Raw genomic sequence first — 23,525 nt, forward strand, 5'->3', positions numbered from 1 at the left:
GAGCACTATAGATTCTTGGGATGATGTAGCAACTGCACATTGTTCTTACTTTCTAATGTGATTGGTCTAAATGATGAGAGGGGTGCGCTTTTGTAGCTGTAACCAATAACTGTTTCGGTCAATCGCCGTTGATCAGCTAATGGCAAGCCGCCCAACAGACACATTTATTTGCACTACCGCGAAAACGTAGCCCTGCTGTTTCGAGTGTGGCGTGTTCAAAAATGAAGTTTTAATGCGCTCTTCTTGTTTGTGCTATAAACACTCACATTGTCAACCCCACTTAAACTCAAATAGCACAAAAAAAAAAATACACACAAAATATTTAGAAGTCTCACCGCTTTTTGATAAGGTGAAATTATTCATGGATCCTTGAACTTTAATCCTCTGCTCAATTTAATATGGGGAGTCCCTGGGCCGGGCCTATTGAGCTATTCACCCTCCAAATAAAAAATACCGCTTAAACCAGTGTTATTCTCCAATTGTCCGTGCATTCAATTTTGAAAAATGTCCCGCCATGATTTAAACCGAATTTTTCCCGGGGTTCTTAAATCTGTCTAATAATAACATAGAATACTTTAGTGGGCACACCCATGTTACGTCACTAAGCCCAAACCACGCCCCGATTGAGGACAATGAAGAACTGGCACCAATCGGTCTTACAGGCCCATTGATTTCATTTGATACAGTTATTATCTCACTGGATAAAAAACGTAAGCTTTCCATATCGGTGTTATGATTGGTCGACTTGGTCGATGGTGATGTTGATCACTTGGAAAGGCAGATAATATAGGGTGCGTTCGTAGCTTCCCTGGGTCGACCCCGGTGTGTGGCGTTATTTTTTTCCCAAGACGAACGTGGGTAATTATCTGCACACGTTCGTCCTGGGAAAAAGAAAACGCCACACACCGGGGTCGACCCGGGGAAGCTAATCGAACGCACCCACAATAACAGGCACCGGTCTTATATGGCCCAATGAGGTCAGTGGATAAACCATGCCATGACGTAAAATTTCAATTTCTTCTTTACTATTGTTATGCTGCGAATAGACGTAGTTCGTCAGCTACACAAAGCATAAACTTAAATAAGGAAACTTGTTGCGCAAAATCAAAATAAAATAAGGTGCTTATAGCGCATAAACTTGCTAAGGAGAAGAAAAAAAATTGCTTAGCAAAAATAGGTTACCAGCCACTTAGCATACATTACCATTGGTGTAACTGGTTACCACAGCCATTTATTGCTAGCAAAGGACATTGCTAAGCAGAATTCTTTGCTAAGCAAAAGTTTCTGTTAAACAGTTTTATGAAATTGAGGCTATCCCAGTAGCTGCAACTAAAAACTGTACTTTCGATTGCTTTACTTTCGATCAGTCCGAGGCTAAATCATTAGTATTATTATAAATTTTCTTTAGAAAACGACAGTGTTATCAAGCCTGGTTTGGGTGCCTCAATTTGTTCAATTCAAGGTCTTTACCAATGCTTGCACAAAAATAAGAGTTGAATGGGATTTTACATGCTAAAATAATTTTCATCTCACCGGGACGAACATTATGGTGTGAATGGGAGACTTTTGGACGCTAGGTGGCAGCAGACTCAGGTAAATTTCCATTGTTTACGTAGTTCTGAGCGTGCGCACATGACCGAGAACAATGGATTTTACCTGGTAAGTCTGCTGCCATCAAGCGTCCCAAAAGTCTCCCTTTGTTTTACTCATTTCTCAAAAACTAAAGCACCCAGTGAGTAATATTTGACACTGCTTTCTATCATCATTATCTTCAAACGGTGTAAGTTTAATGTAAATCTGTGGACATTTTGAACAAGTACCCAATCCTATACAGACGAACATTTCAGTTGAAATAAACACTGGTTATTGCAAATTTTTTTGTTTATTTATTTTATTTCCATTCATACATTCATAAGTACAGATATTTATTGAATAATTGTCAATACAAAATGTACAACACAATAATACAATACAATACAATTTGAATGGGGTTGACGTCCAGGGCCCAATTTCATAGAGCTGCTTAAGCACAAAATTCTGCTTAAGCAAAATAATCAATGCTTAGTAAAAACCAGAATACCGGCTAAGACTCCACTCAATTGTTTTGCTAAGTAAACAACAGCTCAATACCAGTCACAAGAAATGTATATGGCATGAAATTTTTGCCAGTAACATATGTAAAACAAGGGAGCTATTTTCGTGCTTAAGCAAATTTTTGCTTAAGCGGCTCTATGAAATTGGCCCCAGAGAAGGACTGGCCTTCTGTAGTGGAGCCCCGGTGTCTCAGGGAAGTCTGTCCGCCGGAGATTCGGTCCCACAATGGGAAATTAACATGGCCTGTATAAGGATGCTTCAACAGAGGGCGCTACCATGCAGAAGAAGTTTGTAAATACAGGGTGCATTCGATTAGCTTCCCTCTGGGTCGACCCCGATGTGGCGTATTTGATTTTTTTCCAGGACGAACGTGGGCACATAATTACCCAACGTTCGTCCTGGAAAATTCGCCTATTTTGTTTTCCAGTACGATTGTGTGCAGATGTTTACCCACGCCCCACCTGGCAAAAAAAAAAAACCCAGACGCATCATCACGTGAGCCTTCTCGTCGTGACGTCAGTGCACCTCGGGTCAGCCCCAAGTGACCCTATCCACAAGGTGGGGCATGTGTAAACATCTGCACACGTTCGTACTGGAAAACAAAATAGGACGAACGTTGGGTAATCATGTGCCCACGTTCGTCCTGGAAAAAAATAAAATACGCCACATGGGGGTCGACCCAGGGAAGCTAATCGAATGCACCCACAGTTTGCCATAATATGAGGGACTGGATCTCCGGGTGACAGAATCTCCTGCTACATCCGGCCCTTAATACATTTGAGTATAATAAAACCATAGAGCTATACCATATAAACGCGACTCTGCTCAGATAAAAAGAATGAATGTTTTGTTGTCATTTTATTAAAGGAACTGGAGACTTTGAAACGCTAGGTGACAGCAGATTTACCAGAGGTAAATTTCCATAGTTCTGGACAATGCACACTTTATCAAGAACATTAATGAATTTAATACCCGGTAAGTCTGCTGCCACCTAGCGTCAAGTCCCCTCTCAATTGTTATGACGTCACAATCTACATGTCTGATTGGGGGCGTTTTTCAAGGTATGTGGCTACGTTCTTTTCAGCAGCAAATCGAGCTCTGAGAGCTTTCAGCTTCGGGTACTTGTCTAGGACCGTCGGTTGAAGTTTCAACATGTGGTCCATGCAAGTGAAGAATCCAATGTCAGCAACAGAGATCTGGGGGGAAAGCAAAACAACAAACAATCAAGAATGACGGTTACTTCTCAAGGTAAAGGGTTACACGTTTGATTTGGGCTGACTGGACGACCTATGACCAACTGTCACCAGGGGGGCAAGTTGTTACCTTCTCCCGGGGATGAAACCGGGCTTGCCCCCTTCACAGTCCGCAAGGATTCTTAGGCAAGGGTGTATCAATCACGACACGTTAACGATTTAGCACAACTCATGTGTCCGGAATAATTATAACACCCGTTTCAGACATCATATCAGGCACTCAAGAGTCGCGCCGAACCGAATAGGCTGAATAAAGTACATGAAAAGTTCGACGTCTGAAACAGTCAGGAGCGAAGTCGAAAGATCGACTGTTGTAGTCATTCGGTTCGGCTCGACTCTGAAGCGCCTTGGTTTCAGACTTCGATCTTGTCATTAACCGAGCCAATGTTCATAATCTATTTGGTTCGCCTGTCTGAAACGGGGGTTACATAAAAAAAAAAACCTGACTTACCTTCTTGCCAACAAAAAATCCATCGCCGCCTTGGTTCGATTCCAACCTCTTTTCAAGCCGTCCCAACATGAGCGGTCCCTTCTCTTCGAAATATGCCTTGGCACTTTCAGCCTGTCAAATTCAAAGAATATTATAACATTTTTAAGTCCCTTTTGTCGACAAACCCATCGAGAAAAAAAAAGTGAAATCATTAAAAGCATTCAAACTCGATTTATTAAACTACCTTTTTGGCTTCGTCCTTTTCGAAAATAACTTTTTCGACGAGTGGTTTCATGAGATCATCTAACATTTCCCCCACCACCTCGACTAGCGCTGTCTCCCAGTTATCGGCTCCTAGCAAATCTACGGGAGAACCGCGAGAGAGAGAGAGGGAGAAAAAAACAAATAAGAGCGTAAGAATGAAATCAAAGCAGCACAAAAAAGTAACTCTACCACCATGGGACCAAAGAGTGTTAAACGATGGATTTCACATGACGTCATCGACCGCCATCTTTGGTGAAATGTGCACGTAGGTGAAGGCTATCATTGGCTGAGTGAGAGCTGTGCGGTTGACGCTATGTGAGATCCATAGAACCCACAATACAATAATATTAGAGATCAGAGATTGAAACCCGGCTGCCTGTCACTACCCCTTCACCAAACCAAATGCAGCACAACTGGCACTATAGTCTTGGCACCCTGTGATCGCCCATGGTTCTCCCATGCGTTTGTTTGGACACAAAATGGCTTCTATTTGCAAGTTTTGGTAACGCTCTCCATAGATGGATTGCACAGCGTCGTCGACCGCTTTGATGCTAAATTACTGGAAAAGTGCATGCATTTGCTATCATTGGCTGATAGCCTTGCACGCATGCACGTTCATCAAAGATGGCGGTCAATGACGTCACGAGCAGTCCATATTTTTTATAAAGAGTTATTCTTCTATAATACTTACTGAATTCCCTGCCGAGATACCCCTGAATTGCTCTCGTCTCGGGCAGCATTTTACCGTCGACTTCCAAGACTGGCATAGCGCCATTGGGCATCGCTGCAAACAAAACACATGACAATAATGTTAACAAGCGTCAAATCAATGAACTCAATGGACTTCCGCGAGAATTTTACTTACCATTTCAAAACCCACCCATCCATCCACTCATCGAACGAGATACTATAATGATTTGTTACACCACTTACTGGCCCAAGTTCAGACACTCTCTATATGTGTTGCATTATTCACGAGCCTCATACGACTATCATTTTAGCAACTAAAGCTGTGACTGACCAACTCAGGCATGGAGTTTCATCTTTGATGGGGCATTTTCATTGGGAAGTCTTACAGTCTAAGGGAAACTTTTTAAGTGGGGCACCAAGGCCGCCCAAGACGAGGGACAACCTCGGTAATGGCCGCCGTGGTCGCGCATCCAATTCCAGGCATGCCTTGCCTGTTGTTATAAGAGTATAGCTAAACAAAAACATAGTGCAGTAAATGAGATTCCAGACTTCAGAATTTAGCATGCTCTCTATAACGACTTTACCGATTCGTTTACGTCATCATTAGATTAAATATGCAATAAGTCAATCTACACTAACCAACCATCTTTATAACATGACGAAGAGAACAGCAAAACAAAAACGCAATGCGGAAAATGAGATTCAGTACTTCCGATTTACCTGTACTCTTTAAAGGCACCGGACACTATTGGTAATTACTCAAAATAATTGTTAGCATCGAAACTTACTTTGTAACAAGCAATGGAGAGATGTTGATAGTATATACAACATTATGAGAAACGGCTCCCTCTGAAGTAACATAGTTTTCGATAAAGTCCACACAAATATTTGATGATTTGATTTCGAGACCTCAGAATTAGATTTTGAGGTCCCAGAATCAAGCATCCTGAAAGCACACAACTTCGTGTATTATTATCTCGCAACTTCGATGATTGAGTTCAAATACTCACAGGTTGGTTATTTCATGCATATGTTGAGATACACCAAGTGGGAAGACTGGATTGACAATTACCAATAGTGTCCAGTGTCTTTAAGAGCAGAAATTATAACGTGCTCCTAATAACGAGGGGGTTTACTTTATTCGTTTGCCTCAATTATTCATCCCAAGAAATATTATGCCGAGTCACTCTGACTGAAACATTAATTACCTCTTAAAGATGCAGAAATGCTGTGACGAGGGACTACTGTATTTGAATTGTTTACCTCAATTATTCATCCCAAGAAATATGTGGAGTCACTCTGGAACTCACAATAATCCAAAAAGGAAACACTCAAACCGTTTGATAAAAGGCTCCCCTCCCTCTGCTGTCAACAAATAGACTAAGCCGGTCGACCAACAAGTTTCATTCAAAGTCTTATGTAAGGAACCATTCTTTGCTGGAATACATTGTGCGAGGTCATAGGTGGCACTCCCTGCAGCCAATTTCACGAAACGCTAGGATTAGTCCTAATGGACCCTTCCCATGAAATATGCAAATTACATTCACGCATGCGCACAGACCCTGTTGGTTGGCAAACGCCATAGAGTTGTGCACTAGCGTCTGCGTCACTCAGCCATTAGTCGTGTACAAAATAGCGCGATGTTCCCTCATTTTGCCAACCAAAACGTTAGTGCGCACGCGCTACGTGCAATTTACATATTTCATGGGAAGGGTCTATTCTAACTCGAATTTGGGCGAGTATAACTCGTCCTAAACTTAGGATGGGTTCAATGCGTTTCAATGTCTATGGATACGAAACTTAACTCGTCCTAAGTCATATAGGATTAATCCTAAATTAGGAAGAGTTTGGTGAAATCGTCGGCTGGACACCTTTGGTAATAATTGTCAAAGACCAGTATTCTGAATTGATGCGTTCCTAGATATGCATAAAATATCAAATCTGTAATTTTTGTTTACCTCAATTGGTCATCGAAGTTCCAAGAGATCAACGAAAGAAAAAACGCCCTTGTTGCACAACAATTATGTGTGTGCTTTGAGATGCCTAATAAAAGGCTTAAACTCGGAAGTTACTTTTTACATTGCCTCTTTCTCAAAAACTGTGTTACTTCGGAGGCTGCTGATATTTTACACCATCAGCAGCTCCCCATTTCTCGTTACCAAGTAAGTTTTATGTTAACAATATGTTCAGTTTTCCGAATGACCAAATACGGTAACATTACGTCATGCGACGCCTGCGCATTGCAAGCGAAAGTGGTCAATTGTTAGTGCCGTACTGAGTCCCGGAAAACTGAACACGGCGGAAGACTCAAACCGCCACACCTGTCCCTAATAATACGGGATGGACCACTTGGAACCCGTTTACCTTAGAGCCCAGGGCCCAATTTAAGAGCTACTTACACAAAAAATATAGCGTATCTAGAGGTAGAATATCATTGGAATTGTATTTTCGTATGCTGCCACCACTTTTCCAGCACTAATTTTTACCAAAAGAAATATCTTATTTGAAGAAATTAATTAGATACCAAGTTATTTAACGAACAGGTGGCAGGATACGGACCTTTTTTTATTTCAAAATTCATTCACACGGTATATTCAGTAGACTTGACTCAATAGACCCTTCCCGTGAAATATGTAAATGGCGCACTAACGTTTTGGTTGACAAAATGAGGGAACATTGCGCTGTTTTGTACACAGCTAATGGCTGCGTGACGCAGACGCAATTGCGCGTCTGCTTAGTGCACAACTCTATGGCATTTGCCAACCAACAGTGTATGTACGCAAGCGTGAATGCGATTAGCATAATTTCATGGGAAGGGTCCATTCCCAATCCCGTGAGAGTCCTTTTATTTTCAGTCACATCGCTATCAGAAAACTATACCCCAAACTGTGCCGCGCCATTTTCTTGACGGCGGGTATGCTTATAGGGACCTCTCGCAAAAGAACGGGACTTGAATCAAGTCTGACCGAACACGGGGAGGCAACAAGGGAGGGAGTGGCATGGTACGCTTAAAATGAAATAACTTACTTGGTTTAAGGGCAGGCCAGTCCGCAGCATCTACCCTACGGTCTTCAAAAGGGACACCGGCGACCACGAAGCAGAGACGGGATATCTCGGCCCGCCCTTGGATGTTGAAGTAGTTCAGCTTGTATGACGGCATCTTGATTTGTAGTGAGTTGGAGTTTAGTTCTAAAAATGACTGGACTGTTGGTTCCCTCTGAAGCAAGTGATACTGTTTCGCTACGTCGATCGCCTATTTGTATTATTATGAATCGATGGTTACATCATGTTACGTAATGAGCATGTTTTGCTTTGTCACGTGTCCACAATCATGACAAGCTTTTTTTCGTTCTTAGAAACAGAAAAGACACATCGGTATACGTTTGCAACCTCCAATGCGGGTGCACTCGACTAAAATAAACTCCAAAAGCAAACAAAGTGCTTGGTATTAAAAAAGCGGGTACAAAAAGCGTTTTAGTTTTACCACGTCAGAATCACAACATCTTTTAGTTACATTAATAACCCAGTTTTTAATTGGCTTTTTATAGCAATATTACACTGTAGGACTATAAGTGTTTTTCTGTTCCCTCAATTGTATCCCCGCCCCTCCCCCTTTTCCAATTTACTCCTTCTTCCTTATAAGTTTTCCTCTCACCGCTTTTAATAAACGTCTTCGGGGAGGGGCTGTTTATAGTGAAAACATAGAGGAAGGAATATGTCTTCCTCTATGTTGAAAAGGAACGAGAAATCGTTACGAAACTCTTGTAGAGTACACGCACTACCACTGTGAAAAAGGGTTTGTCTGAAAGTGTCCCATTACACTGGTCACAATTAGTTAAGTTTTCAACCTACCATGCAGGGCCCAATTTCATGGCTCTGCTTACCGCCGAATTCTGCGCTAACGATCGCGATTCCCTGCTAACGTGCAGACGCCGAATTTCTGCGCTAGCTTTGTAATGCGTAGAATTCCTAGTAACGTGAAGTACGCACGCGCAGAATCCCAAATTCGCTGCTAACCCGTGAAATACGCTTGCCGTAAGCACATAATTCCCCGCTTCCGTAAGCGCCGATTCTGTGCTTACGGTAAGCAGAGCCATGCAATTGGGCCCTGGTATAATGCACAAAATGCCTATAAGGTAATGCTCACTGAAATTTGCATTAGAAACCAAATTAATCAATTTTAGCCTTCGAGAGAAGGACTCGGCTAGGGTCGAAACGTCAGGCCAATATTTATTTTGCTTAGCTTAACCAAAATGGGAAACAAAATAGTACAAACTAAACTAAATTCTTAAATATCATCAATATCAATTGTTTATTACTGGTACATAAATACATCAAACTTTAAGTACGAAATGACAACAATGTTGACCCGCCATATCAAAAACATTTATGACGATATTATAAGCTGCTCAATGATATAGAAAAGAATACGATTTAGGGTTAAAATAAGAAATTACTATAGTTTCTTCATCTGCGTTCGTGACTTGTGATTCGAGATGTTAGGGTTCAGCTCTGTCATTTCTACTTTCAGGTTTAAGTTATTTTCCCGCACCTCAGTTGAAATATACTGAAATAAATATTTATTACAAACATTGCCCCTTATATTAACACTAAAACATTAATGATTTGAATGTAATTATTTGCATAAAAACACCGAATCTGTTTGAATGTTCCGATGGTGACCATGCTCCAAGTTCTGACGCCCATAAGTTCCGAAAAACCATCTTCCGAAAAACCGTTGTGATTATTCGCTATAGTGTTTGATGACTATATAGGAAAATACATTTTTTAATGTTGTCGGAACAGGGGTGTCAGTCTGTCAAATATAGGGGTGTAACCTGACAGCTAAAATGCATATGGATTTCCATTCTTCTATTTTATGAAGGGAAAGACATATTTTGAAGAAAATTTTCTACTTGATGACCCACCAATCTACACGTTTGTTACGGGACGTTTTTCAAGATACGCAGCCACCTCCTTTAGGGCAGCAACGCGACCTCTGAGAGCCTTTAGCTTCGGGTAGTCGTCTAGGGCTGTAGCCTTCACTTTCAGTACGTTATCCATACCATTGAAGAAAACAATGTCCGCGAGAGAGATCTGTGGGCAGGCAAAACAACAAACAAACATAAACATGTATAAATAATATATAAATAAACATGTTATAGGTAAACAAACAACAAACATTACTTCAAGTCAATCATCATAACTGTATATGGCGTGTCTTGTTCGACTTAATATCTCACTTTTGTGAAAAAAGCACTTCCACTGATTGTGTAAGTGGGTGTCGTGGCCGAGCTGACAAGATCACCGAACTCAAGCTCTGGTGCTTCTGTTCAGTAAAGTGTTGGTTCGAATCCCTGTCGTGACACTAAACTTGTGTCCCTGAGCAAGGCACTTAAACCATAATTGCTTCACGGGGATCGCAAGACTTTGTTTGAAAAAATAATCAAGTGCTTCAAAAATGGTCCAGCTGGTATCTCAAAGTTGCCGGTGAAACTAGGCTTTAGTTGGACGCGTTGGTGACGAGTGAAGCTGTCTCTGTTGAACTGATGCAAATGTTTGGCTGACAGACGGGTAATTTGAGCAAAAATTACGGCATGAGGATCTCAGGCCTCACGGAGATTTTGTTGCCTTTTTTTTTGTGTCGACACTTTCACGTCCTTAGCATAAGTTTAAAAAAATATAGATAATTCCGAGGCTTTATATGTCATAAAAAGGAGACTTGTCTCACCTTGTTACCGACAAAATATCCATCTCCGTCTCTGTTTGCCTTCAGTCTTTCTTCCAGCCTCTTAAACATAGGAGGTGCTGTCTCTTCGAAATATGTCTTGGTACTTTCAGCCTGTTAAAATTCAAAGAATATAATTTAATACATATCATTGACAGACCCAGCTACTATCGTGCAAAATATAGCAAAATCGGTTGTCCATAAAAAAGTTGTGACGGTCGAGTGTGACCGCGGCGTACTTCATTCTTCCTGGCGAACGCGACGGGCTGGTTAAAATCTCATTTCTCTCACTTTCTAAGAGATCATGCTTGAGGAACATAATTTAATTTTTGAATGGCCATATGGCAAGGTCGTTTACCCGCTGGATTTTTTGACAAGAAATACTGGTCCGCTGTCTCGAGGGAATTCGACTCCGATAACCCCTGTACATGTACACACAATTAATGAGCCTTCTCTTTTGTGGTAATAATATTGTTTGACTTAACCTGTCCCCACCTGTGCAAATTGTCAAATACCATTACACCGTCTTGAAGAGTGTGGAACCAATCTGTTTCAAAGCATTGCTGGTTGTCAAAATGGCAGGTTTTAAACAAAATTATAACGTCCAAAGTGGACTCTAGCGCACCTTTTTGGCCTCATCCTTTTCGAAAAAGACTTTGTCGGAGAAAGGTTTCTTGAGGTCGGATATCATTTCTATCACCACGTTGACCAGTGCGTTCTCCCAGTTATTGGTTCCCGCCAAATCTGTGAAGAAGAAAAAAACGAAATAAACAGAGAGACCATTGACATGAAATTCTAAGCAGTAAAGTAGTGAAACTATTTGTTTTTGTAAATAATGGAACATTCCTGAGAAGGGTGTGGATAAATTGAGTGCTGGATAAGTTATACTCACTGAACTCTCTTGCGAGATATCCCTGAATTGCTTGTGTTTCTGGTAGCATTTTACCGTCGACTTCCAATACTGGCAAAGCGCCATTGGGCATCTCTGCAAACAAACAAACATATGGCAATAATTAATGTAAGATCAAACAAAATGCTGATGGACTTCCTTTGAAACTTTACTTAACCCCCCCCCCCACCACTCACTCATCAAAAATCTAATGGATACATTTACATTGTAGGCTTATTCAATATGTAGGCCTATTTACTTGTGAGGCAAGTCGTGGTGGTTGCACTTAAAATTGAAGACTAACATTACCTAACACATGGATGAGCTTTTTTTAGTCAGAAAGAGTAATTGTTGCTCACGAAAGAGCAAGTTTAAAAAAAAAAATGTAATTAGCTAGTCTGTAAGTGCTCCCACTTAACATTCCTAATTGCTGTATCTATACTATAGACTAATGGCTATTTATTAAGTAAATATTTAGCAAAGTTTAATTTTACATTTAAAGCCCTTTCTGATTTGAGTTCAGCCAGTCACCGTGGGAGAGGTGGGCCTATACAGGCTAAGTATACGGGCCATGTTCATGTAAAGCAGCCCAACTTGAAAATCTTGGTTTCTTATTATAAATCATTAATTTTCTAGGTAAATTTGTTGTCGTTTTTTTTTTTCATTTCAAAGTTTCAAAAACATGTCCAATATCGGCCTCTTTGTCCACATTCATCCAGTGTTATGGCCAAATTATCTCTGTACTATAGCTTTTCTCAAAATGTAATTTTTTGAGTTAAAAGGAGTGTTTTGCATATGGATTGGAAGGGCATTATAAATGTACTCCTTCTTACAAAGAAATATGCCGAGTCACTCTCGGGCTATATTAAGAACCATTCACAACCCCCAAAGAATACACAAACCACCTGTGTAGACGATGTGACCTGTGACATCTCATGTTTACAAAAGAGCCACAGAGCCTGGACTTCAACCTGCAGGCATGATTGGTACACAGCCCAATGAAAGAAAACATAAACATTTTGCACTGTCTAATGTCTAATGATAAAAGGGGGAACATCTCAAAACTTGTCCAGCTTTTACTTTCATAATTCTTTGATGAAAGTTATAAGGGGTTGAGTTATGTTCCCAATGACTGTCTGATGTCAACTAAGTTTCCATTGTTAGTGTTACGTTAGAGTGCACACAAGGATTTCTCTCTTGCATTTATCAAACATTTCTGCAAAGTCATGCTTCATGGTTGCATGGTAAACCCGTGTTAAACCTACAAAAACCTCCTCTCAAGAATGAAGACTTCAGGCTTTTTACAAGGCATCTGAAAGCACACTTTTAGGGGACAAATTGGGGCAAAATGTTCACAGATTTGTTATTTTATGCAAGTTGTTTATCACAAAGTAAGAGTAGTGGTCTTTGACACTTATACCAAAGGTGCCTTAAAATGAAATAAACTTACTTGGTTTAAGGGCAGGCCAGTCAGCAAAGTCTACCCTGAAGTCTTCAAAGGGAACACCGGCGACCACGAAGCAGAGACGGGACACCTCACCCCTTCCTCGGACATTGAAGTAGTTCAGCTTGTAGGATGGCATCTTGTTTTGAAAATTTCTACGACTGGTCCTTACCAATGCAACTCTCTGAAGCTAATGACAGTGTCTGTTACACGTCGGCCCCTCTTTTATCAGGAATCTATGTTACGTTACGAGCATTTTTTTTTTTGCTTTGTCACGTGTCCACAACCTTGACGAAGCATTTTCTGTTCTTTTCAAATAAATATGCACACCCCTATCGTAATTTATTCACACGGGTAAAGGTCTATGAATACCCCGAAGGAATTTGAAGGCAATAATAATAATACAATGGTTTAAAGATGGTTGTTGGCAGTGTCCCCCCCCCCATTTTAAATATTGAAAAAAATACCAGAAACAAACGTTTTATTTTATACGCACAGGCCAATTTCGATGTTTTTCGAACTATTTTACAGTTTACATACACGCAATGTACAATAAAGCCAGATTATCTTATACAAAACAAAATAATAGAACAATATTATAAATAGGCGCTGCAAGGGGATTTGTTAAAGAAAAGAGCAAACAGAAATTTAGCAAAATGTGTCCCCTAGAAAATGGTGCACCCTCTTGTACCCCCTTAAAAAGGCCGTGCTACTGGTCGGCTACGGCTTCGACTGGCTTGCCAAGCCAATGTTGAAGTATAGGACGGCCATAACATACCCTTAGCAACAGCTGCAAAGTTAGAAATGACCTTAATTTCAAATAACTTACAACAAATAACACAAAGCAGAACACAAATGTCGCCACTATATAAATCTCTTTTTTATTTTGCAATATTAACATAACTTTTTTGAAATTCACCAAGTATTATTCAAACCATCTTCTGGTCCTGGCCCTGTCATGTCCTAAAATATAGAATAAACAATCCATGCATTCCGCAACTTTCCCTTTTCTAAGGAACTCATTTCAAAATTTGATCCAAACTACATTTGGCGACTCATAAAAATTATTTTCATGATGATATAACCACGAGCATTCAAAATATCATATCAAAGAGTTGAATACAAAATCATTCAGAAATCACATCGGCTGTCAGGACGGATCTCCCTTTATTGGCTATTTTGTTGAGTCAAAAATTTGACTCATACAATAGCATGCCGTGTTAGTTAACGACATTATAAGAAAAACCAGACATATTTGTGTGGATCATTATATTCTACTTTGGAAAAATTTTTACAACCAATAATATGCATTTCATAACAAAACGGTTCAAACGCTTTTCATACACCAACTCGCCCGATCCAAGGCAACGTGTCCCTTTAAATGCACCAGCCTGTTTTTCAATTCCTTTCAGGTTTGTTTATAGTGGTCCTTCCTTTTCAAAATCATGGCTTAGGCTTAGACAGTTCCTAAGCCAGAGATGTAGCCTAATCCATGGTTTACAAATGGTCAATATCTTTGCAGCAAAGGAAAACATAAAGACTGGTCAGGTTAACGGTCTAAAACAATCCCTTCAATGTTGATTACATCGACATCGACAGCAGTGTAGTCTCTCGACAAGCAGTGTTTAAGCTTTACAGTATGATTGCTTAAGTTACTGTCGGTCATAGACTTACAGGGCAGCCTGGTAAAGCGCCTTGGAAGAAGGCTACACTTAATACAATCTTTTTCTTATCAAAACACAACATGAATTTTGTTCATCAACGAGGTGAAAAAAGTGCACTTTGATTAGATGAACTTGTGCTGTCTAGTCTAGAATCCTGTGTGCACACATTCATCTTTAGACAAAAAATGGCTGATAAACTTCAGTTGTTGCAACTCTCCCACTATACAGATTTGACTGGAAGAATCAAACAGCGCCCTCTTGTGGCCAAGCCATTGTTTTCACCTTTATACAGAAACTCTGATAAACAATGTATTTGGGCAGATCATTATTGTTGACCTTCAAGAAAAATGCATCAAATCAAAGAAGCACTTCTCGGATAATGAGTAACTACAACAAGACAGTCACAGAATATGCTTGCAAAGTGATGACCAAAACTGAACTCTCTCTTGTGAGAAGTGTTGACTCTGAGAAGAACCCGATCGAGAAATTTGTCTTGGAAATTCCGATCAGTGTACTCTGCTCGTCTGGAGGAGGATGCTCGTCATCAACTCGTCTTCTCCAAAAAACGAGCAGAAATTTACTGTTTGAAAATGTTGAAACAAATTTCTTAATCCCAGTCCTTCTCCGACAGGGTTCTGCTTTAATATGATTTGACAAAACTGTCTAGCATTCAGGCTGAAAAAATTGTAGATTTTTGGTCGAAGAAATGAAACAAGGTTTCAGAATGTTTTCTACTTGGTGTTACCTTGGTTTTAGAAGCCCTACTACTGTGCAGTTTTTTATTTTGTTGTTTTTGTATTGGTCGAAAATTGTGGGTGACTGCACGCAATTCTTGGGTTTTGTCCTGATAGGTTAGTTTGTGCATTGGGAGAAAACCATGTCTAAACAAGCGCTTCTTAGAAGAGAGTTCAATTATCTGGTCGACCCCAGCAAGATAATTTTGTGTTCCTTAAAGGATATAATGTTCAAGCACTACCAAAGTGGAAATTTAGTTAGATTTTAAATCTTTGTAGATAGAGAAAAATATTTACTTCTTAATAAACAACTATATAGTGTCGAAAGATTTTGTTAAAAAATATTTCAATCAACTTTTCAAGATTTGAATAAAAAGTATATACTGGTGCTGATTCTATTTTGGAACTCCGAAGAAATCTTTACAATTTATTTTTGTAATCATTCTAATCAATTAGATGTCTGGAAACTACCTTCATGATTCGACCTGGTTTGAGGAGTTTTTAAAACTTGGTTACTGGACGTGTCTCAATCCATTTGGCTATTTTTGGGAGCTCCATGAGGCGTTTCCGAAGCGCCAGGAGGGTTGGGAAGTTATCCATCGCGCCTTCAGAATTTTGGAGATACCAGTCACTCGCCATCAGCATGCTGAAGTCGGCCAAGGAGAGCTGGAAGGCAACAAAAAAGATTGGCGATATTGAAAAAGTCTAAACCTGTGTTTCCATCATGACTTTTCTGTTGAATGACAAAGTTAAATAATAATAACCAGCTTTTATATAGCGCTTTTCACACCCGCAGGGCTTCTCAAAGCGCTTCCGACATTATTACCCCTGGTCACTGGGCCTTAAATCATTCCTGAAACCATCTTAACTCCCTGGGGAGTATACAGCCTGTGCAACAATTATTAGCGCTACTCAGCTAAACCAGTCACAAGAACCATCTCTGCCCTCACAGGTACCCAATACCCCTGGGTGAGGAGAAGCACACACTCTGCTAAACAGAAGCACCAGAGCATGAGTTCGGTGCTCTTATCCACTCGGCCACCACACCCTATGGGAACGCATGGTAAACTGATCTCCCTGTCAACTACCGCAATTATAATGTAAAACTTACAGGTGGAAAGAGGTCACGGAAGACTTTTACAAGCCACAATAATAACAGGGTCGCTAAAAGGTCCAATGGGAACAGCGACCACGCTGTAAAATGCTTTGCCAAAGTCATGTAACATAAGTTCAGGTGGGAACGCACGGCAGAATTACACCAAAGCCAGTCATAGTAACTTTCCGCGTTGCAGTGGGAGAAAAAGTCCAATGCGAATAACTGCTTATCACAAAGCTGACCATTTTAGGTTCAATATGCTTAAAAAAAAAGTGGACACTGATATTTGGCTGCGTGTGGCCTCATTCCCCACAACTCACTTCTCCCACATCACTTCGGACCAGCTGTTTGACTTCAAAGATCAGTAGGCCTGACCTTGTTGGTAAGGCCCAAGTCCTTCGAAATCCTTAAAGGAACACGTTGCCTTGGATCGGACGAGTTGGTCAAAACAAAAGCAATTGTAACCGTTTTTTATAAAATGCATATGGTTGGAAAGATGTTTTAAAAGTAGAATACAATGATCCACACAAGTTTGCCTCCAAATTGCGTGGTTTTCCTTCTACTGTGCGAACTAACATGGTCGGCCATTTATGGGAGTCAAAATTTTGACCCCCATAAATGGCCGACGTATTAGTCGACGAGGTAAAAGGAAAACCACGCAATTTCGAGGTATGTTTGTGTGGATCATTGTATTCTACTTTTACAACATCTTTCTACCCATATGCATTTTATAAAAAACGGTTACAAACGCTTTTCAAAGACCGACTCGACCGATCCAAGGCAACGTGTTCCTTTAACTTTGGCAATTGGATATAGACTGGATTGGCTATGGCGTTACCATTTAAATACCTGCCCACAACATGGCGTCTGTGAGCTTGTGCATGTGTGTGTACGCGCATGTGCCATAAAATCAAGCCACTTTCACAGCAAAAAAGGGGTTATTAGATACGGTCTGTAGATGGACTTTGGAAGTGTAGAGTTAAAGGCAGTGGACACTATTGGTGATTACTCAAAATAATTATTAGCATAAAACCTTACTTGGTAACGAGTAATGGGGAGAGATTGGTAGTATAAAACATTGTGAGAAACGGCTCCCTCTGAAGTGGAGTAGTTTTCAAGAAAGAAGTAATTTTCTACGAATTTGATTTCAAGACCTCAAGTTTAGAATTTGAGGTCTCGAAATCAAGCATCTGAAAGCACACAACTTCATGTGAGCTAGGGTGTTTTTTTCTTTCTTATTTATCTCGCAACTCCAACGACCAATCGAGCTCAAATTTTCACAGGTTTGTTATTTTAGGCAAATGTTGACATACAGCAAGTGAGGAGACTGGTTTTGACAATTACCAATAGTGTCCACTGGCTTTAAATCCAGAATTTCAAGCTACCTTGTTTTCAACGAAATAGTCGTCCGTTCCCAGAAGTTTCTCAAGACGCTTCAACACAACTTGAGCTGCACCACCATCGGAATAAAACTCTGCCTTCTTCTTGGCCTGCAAATGAAATTAAAAAATTATTTTGTGTCAATACATTTCTTGGACTTGGACAACATATAGAAAGTCCAAATTAATCAGAATACTCTACAATATCACTAACATCACAAAGCCGAACAGCCACTTCACCTCAGCACGTAATATTTTCAGGGAAGCTTTCTACTCTCATTATCTTCAAACTAATGTAAATCTGTGGACATTGTGTTTTTTTGTCCGACAAACGTTACATAGACCCTTTAAGAAGATATTTCCTTGCCTTTTCCTCCTCGTTTTGCTCGGCGAAAAACTTTCGGATACCTTGTAACAGGTCATCGATTGTTTCGCAGACAACATCCACACGAGCAGTATCCAAGCTTGTCGAGCCATAGAATCCTGAAAAACAATAATCACAACAAATGACAGTGAAGATAACAATGAGAAGTCCCCTAATCCATCAAGTAAAAAAAGAAAATATATATTTTCGTTTCTCACCAAGTTTAGTTTCTAGGTCATTAATTTTTGGGGCAATTACCAATTACCCCACCATCACAGGCACAGGACACTATTGGTAATTACTCCAAATAATTGTTAGCGTAAAAACTTACTTGGTAACGAGCAATGGGCAGTTGTTGATAGTATAAAACATTGTGAGAAATGGCTCCCTCTTAAGTAAGGTTAGTTTTTGATAAGTAATTTCACACTAAAATATTTGAATTGAATTCAAGACCTCAGCTGAGTTCTCTTATTCAAGCATCTGAAAGCACTCAGGGTTTTTTTTTTTTCTTCAATACTCTCCATCAGCTGCAACGACCAATTGAGTTCAAATTTTCACAGAATTGTTGTTTTCTGAAATTGTTGAGACATTGTTGAATAGTCTTTGACAATTATCAAAGGTGTCCAGTGCCTTTAAATGTTTCCAGGGGTGGATTTCACAAAGAGTTAGGACTAGTCTTATCTCGAGTTAGGACTCAGTTACTCGTCCTAACTTAGGACTATCCATGCAATTTGTATATCTCCTAGGACTAGTCCTAAGTTAGGACTAGTCCTAACTCTTTGTGAAATCGACCCCTGGTCACTAATTTTGTGGGTATTTACCAAAGACCCAGACCCAGACCCCCCCCCCATTAAAGGGGCTGTGTTGTTATGATCACAGCAGGCCAGTGCCTGTACATGGAATTGCAAACTTGGTTAAGAGCACCTAATTTCATGTCGGCCATCAAAGAGGAAATCTGACCACCACCTTTTCATTATAATTATGCCCCCAAAAAGGCTAAGTTACCCAAACACACACATATTTTTGAAAGGGCTTTGGCATCAAGGCATGTTCTCCTTGGTAAAAGGGCACCCTCTGAGGAAATTTCTACTCGGGCAATAGACTGTGCAAGTCTCGCGAGAAATTGAACTTCCGGGACCGTTGTGGTCCCAACCTAACGGAGTTTTACGTTGGGGAGATTTTGTTCTGTCAATAATTTTAGTTTAACATAAGTTATGACTCTAAAAAGTGAATATGTTCTTGGGAATGTAAAAATAAGTGATTAAAAACAGAAAAGTAAAATCAATTCAACAAATTAACGAAGAAATCTAAAGAAAAAAAATTGACCTCCAGTTTCCGGTTTACTCTAAACAATTAAGAATATTACCCAATTGACGTTCCCATTATCGCTGAACCTATGTGATGATCGTACCAATTGGACATGATTCACACACGGTGTTTATTAGAAAAACCATCCAGGTCGATGTCGAACAGCGATCCTCGTCCCGATAAATGTATAATTTTTATGTTAATTTAAACAAAACAATTATTATGTACACGAATTAAAATAATAATTATACAAAAAGTACGTTAAAAATAATGATCTTTAAGAATTTTTTAACAAATAACAATTTCAATACAATTTGGTTTTGTACAAAAATATACTTTTTTTCGAATTAAGTTCTCGTTTTCGCTACGTGCGAGACTTGCACAGTCTATTCGAGGGCACCAAGGCAAACACCTTTGTTGCCTTCGTAAAGTATTTAATCAGGCCTAGTTAAACTCGTGGCCAAGCGGATAAGAGCGCCGAACTCGAGCAAGACAGTTAACTATGCTTCTCTCAATCTTCGCTTCGCCCATAGTTATGGTTTTGACATCACCTTGGGCCTATAATGTTAACTTTGCCCCTCATAGCAGTCAATATTTCCATATTATAATTTAAAAAGAGGCAGTCAGATTTTGAATATGAAACCAAACAGTTTGTGTTTTGGTGTCTGTAAAAACCTACCAAACTCCCTCGCAAGGTATCGGCAAAATGCTTTGCTCTGCGGAATGACCTGACCATCTACTTCAAGGATTGGTAGCTGACCTTGTGGAGTGTCTAAACAAAAAACAAACGGTAAACAAACAAATGAATAAACAACAGTGTAAACAAATAATGTAAATAACTACCAATAGCAACTATTGACCAAATTAACCTTAAATCCAGTATGAGCGCCAGCAGAGACTCTCTGTCTCTGGAATTTCGAAGTCCGATGTGTTTTGGTCTAGCCCCTAAATATATCTCAGAATTACTTATTCCCAAAAAGCAACCTACAACTCATGTTCTCCGATCATCAACTACCACCCACCTGGAATTCAACTCTGGTTCTATCCCCGCACTCGCTATGGAAACCGCTCCTTCTCAATCGCCACTCCCACTCTTTGGAACAATCTTTCCATTCACATCCATCGTGCTGGTGCCTCCCCTACACTGGACTCGTTTAAAACTGATCTAAAAACTCACTTATTTAATCCATCTAAGCTGTTCAGTTTCTGCTATTTCATCCCACTTTTAATTGTCATTTTTTTTTTTATCATTCACTTCTTGTCCTGCGCTTAAAAAGGGATAACTTTCCGTATGGCGCCACCACTTTTTCACTCATTTTTACAAAAAGGGATATCTTATTGAGGTAAATTAGATACATTATTTCATATCGAATGAAAAAGTGGTGGCGCCATACGGAAACTTTTCCTTAAAAAGAGCTTTTATATAAATGCGTGTTATTATTATTATTATTTTGTGGGACACCAACTCATAATCAAGATTTCCATGCATGATATCTGATCTATAGGAATTACACTAATTTTATTTCTAGTTTTTTAGTTGAAATATTTTTAAAATGATTATCAAAATATCTCAGTACCTTGGCCTTGCGGTTTGCTTGGAACTAAAAATGAAATAAACAATGTGATACTGATAGATAGCCCCACATATTCCTTCCTCCATGGTTTAACCATGGCTCCATGGTTTATTTAACCATGATTCATGAACCAATAATGTCAAGCACTAAAAACATTATTCTGAACATGGAGCAATAAACCTCCACGTTTTGAACAACTTACTTGGTTTCATATCAGGCCATTGGTCCCGTTCAATACGAACATCTTCGTACTCGACCCCCTTCTCTGCAAACATCAGCCGGGCCAACTCGGCCAAACCTCTGGCGTTGAAATACGTCAACTTGTATGTCGGCATGGTGGCTACAAATTGTTGCTTTCTCTGTAAGTTTTTTTGTGGAGACAACGTTAGGAAATGTAATGCTCTGTAAAAACTAATAATATATAATAATAGGCTTGCAGAATGGCTGGTACGTGGCGTTACTACTAATTCAAATTGTCGTTAATTAAAGTTTAAAATGGTTGATGTTTGACTTGCCTGAAACAACCGCCTGGATTTTTGCGACCGTGCGACGTGTACGGGTCCGGGTATCGGGTGTTGTTTTGTATTGTGTAGCTAGCTAAAGGTCAAACTCAAACTCTGCGATTTCTGGATGGGGGCGAGATTTTCACAGGCACGGATCTCGTGCCGTGTATTCTAACCGTGAATCCAACTCCAGCCGGAAAATCGTTTCAAAAATGTTGGGTGGGCGGGGCGGGGTGGGGTGGGTGCATGCAAATGATGCAATGCACTGTGTGAAGCTCCCCCCCCCCCACAAAAGTTCACGTTTATTTAGCAGGGAATCGCAAGTAATTGATTAATACTTCCAAACCATGAATAAAATAAGAAATACAAACAAATCACACGTAATCACGCGCTGACACGAAAAACACACTTTGGTGGGGCGCTGTAAAAATTACTGCGGAGCCCGAAGCCGCAGCCAACATTATCAACTTAGCGCAAAGATTGTGTCTAATATTGTGATCTGGGGTTTTTTTGAGGTCAAACGTGGCCATCTGCTTTCCTTGGTTCAGAATAGAATGTGTTTTTTATATGAATTTGTCTGCTCTTGGTCTGCTACCTGAAAATTTAGATTGAACGTTTTGGAAAACTTTGCATCTACTTTTCGACTTTTCTGTTACCAGAGAAGCAGATTTTACTTATCTATTGCTGGTGGGCGAACAGTGTCCATTTGGTTTTCTGCTATCAGAATAGTAGAAAAACAGCTAAAATTGTGATGTAATTTTATTATTTTATAAAACTAATTAGGAAGATTTTACTCTGCTGGCAGCCGAAAAGTGGCCATCTCCTTTTCTTCTTTCGGACACCGGAAAATCAAAGGACCGCCCGTGAACGTTTGTGTTCATGAACCAATCCCATTTTTCAGTCAGGCGGCTCCATGGAAGAAGTGTTTCAGTGATTGACCGCGCAGGCGGCGCGGCATCTCAAAGGAAATACACGCGGAGGTATAGGTTTCACATGGTTTCACGGCTCCACGCACCCAATAGGATTCCTCCATTACCAAATTATTATTACAAATTAAACCAGTGACACGTTTTGACTGTTCAATTAACCGAATTGCGTCATAGTTGAAGGACCAGACTTTTAAAATCATGCACTTGTATATAACAAATCTAACCTTCAATTACATCAGCAGGTCTCCTTTGCTCATGAGCTAATTCTACCTCCATGCTCCCTACGACCATAATTATCTCTATTGTCTTGAACCCCCTATTGTAAAGTAGACTGAACCCCCCTATTGTAAAGTAGACTTACCCCGAATCGTAGAAGAGCCGAATGTGTTGTTGGTGCCTGGATATTAGTTCAGTCCAGAGGTAATTTATCACAGTTATACCACACATCACACACCATCATGTCCCATAGCCTTGCGGGCCGTTTTGAGATGGGGCGACCCTCCACTCTGACTTGACGATTTTTGCTCCACTTTTCTCGGTTTTCGGCCATTCTGACCATGAAGGAAGGGGTTCTGACGCGTTCCCCGGTCTTTTTCGCCACCAGTACTTGATGTCATCAGTCAAGATTTGCCTTGGGTGTCATCGCTTCCGAGTACCCCGACAGACAGACTAGACCCTTTTGGATTGTAGAATAATATTTTTTGCCAGTGATTGTGACTAAACCGCCGAAGTTTTCTCAACTTTGCTGTAAGACTCAGAAGGTTTTCGTGCTGCCCGAGTGAATGGTGAGTGGTGACCAGCTTTCTGACCGGGTATTTGGAGTATATGAGGTGTGAAGTAAGAAGTCTTTAAAAATCAATTAAACTCGGACTCTGAGGCATTGAGGCATTGGTGTGTTATTCAACCTCGTCTATCACATTCTGTTTCAACGATTCCCTCTCTCCGGACCCCCTCTTCTTCTAATATAGCAGGTAAGACAAGTTACTTATTTATACTCAATGTACAATATTTAGACTTTCACTTTCACATCGAGAAAGCAGATACTATTAGCAGATTATAATAAGTACATTGTTGGTCTTTGAATTAAGGGGATTCTTTGGCAATTACTATTCTTTGAAAAATGTTCAGTTTGTATTTGTTTTCATGATTGTACAATCATGGTTCAAAATGGAGGTTGTGTAC

The 23,525-nt window shown here is 40.1% G+C and overlaps 2 protein-coding genes across 2 annotated transcripts; both read right to left on the reverse strand.

The window, feature by feature from the left end:
• Positions 1-3,056: 3,056 nt before the first annotated feature.
• LOC139953353 (uncharacterized) lies at positions 3,057-21,405 on the reverse strand. The gene is made up of 11 exons (XM_071952861.1): positions 21,114-21,405; positions 20,017-20,109; positions 18,033-18,148; positions 17,672-17,776; positions 15,699-15,856; positions 8,358-8,415; positions 7,759-7,984; positions 4,733-4,825; positions 4,022-4,140; positions 3,799-3,909; positions 3,057-3,290 (listed from the first exon to the last, which is right to left on the reverse strand). The coding sequence occupies exons 1-11, from the start codon at positions 21,244-21,246 to the stop codon at positions 3,126-3,128; spliced, it is 1,377 nt and encodes a 458-aa protein (XP_071808962.1). The 5' UTR covers positions 21,247-21,405; the 3' UTR covers positions 3,057-3,125.
• Positions 9,017-13,028, reverse strand: LOC139952899 (S-crystallin SL11-like). Its single transcript, XM_071952186.1, has 5 exons — positions 12,799-13,028; positions 11,352-11,444; positions 11,085-11,203; positions 10,463-10,573; positions 9,017-9,828 (listed from the first exon to the last, which is right to left on the reverse strand). The coding sequence occupies exons 1-5, from the start codon at positions 12,929-12,931 to the stop codon at positions 9,664-9,666; spliced, it is 621 nt and encodes a 206-aa protein (XP_071808287.1). The 5' UTR covers positions 12,932-13,028; the 3' UTR covers positions 9,017-9,663.
• Positions 21,406-23,525: the final 2,120 nt, after the last annotated feature.

Source organism: Asterias amurensis, chromosome 21 (genome assembly GCF_032118995.1).
Source record: "Asterias amurensis chromosome 21, ASM3211899v1".
In the NCBI taxonomy this organism is placed as follows: domain Eukaryota; kingdom Metazoa; phylum Echinodermata; class Asteroidea; order Forcipulatida; family Asteriidae; genus Asterias; species Asterias amurensis.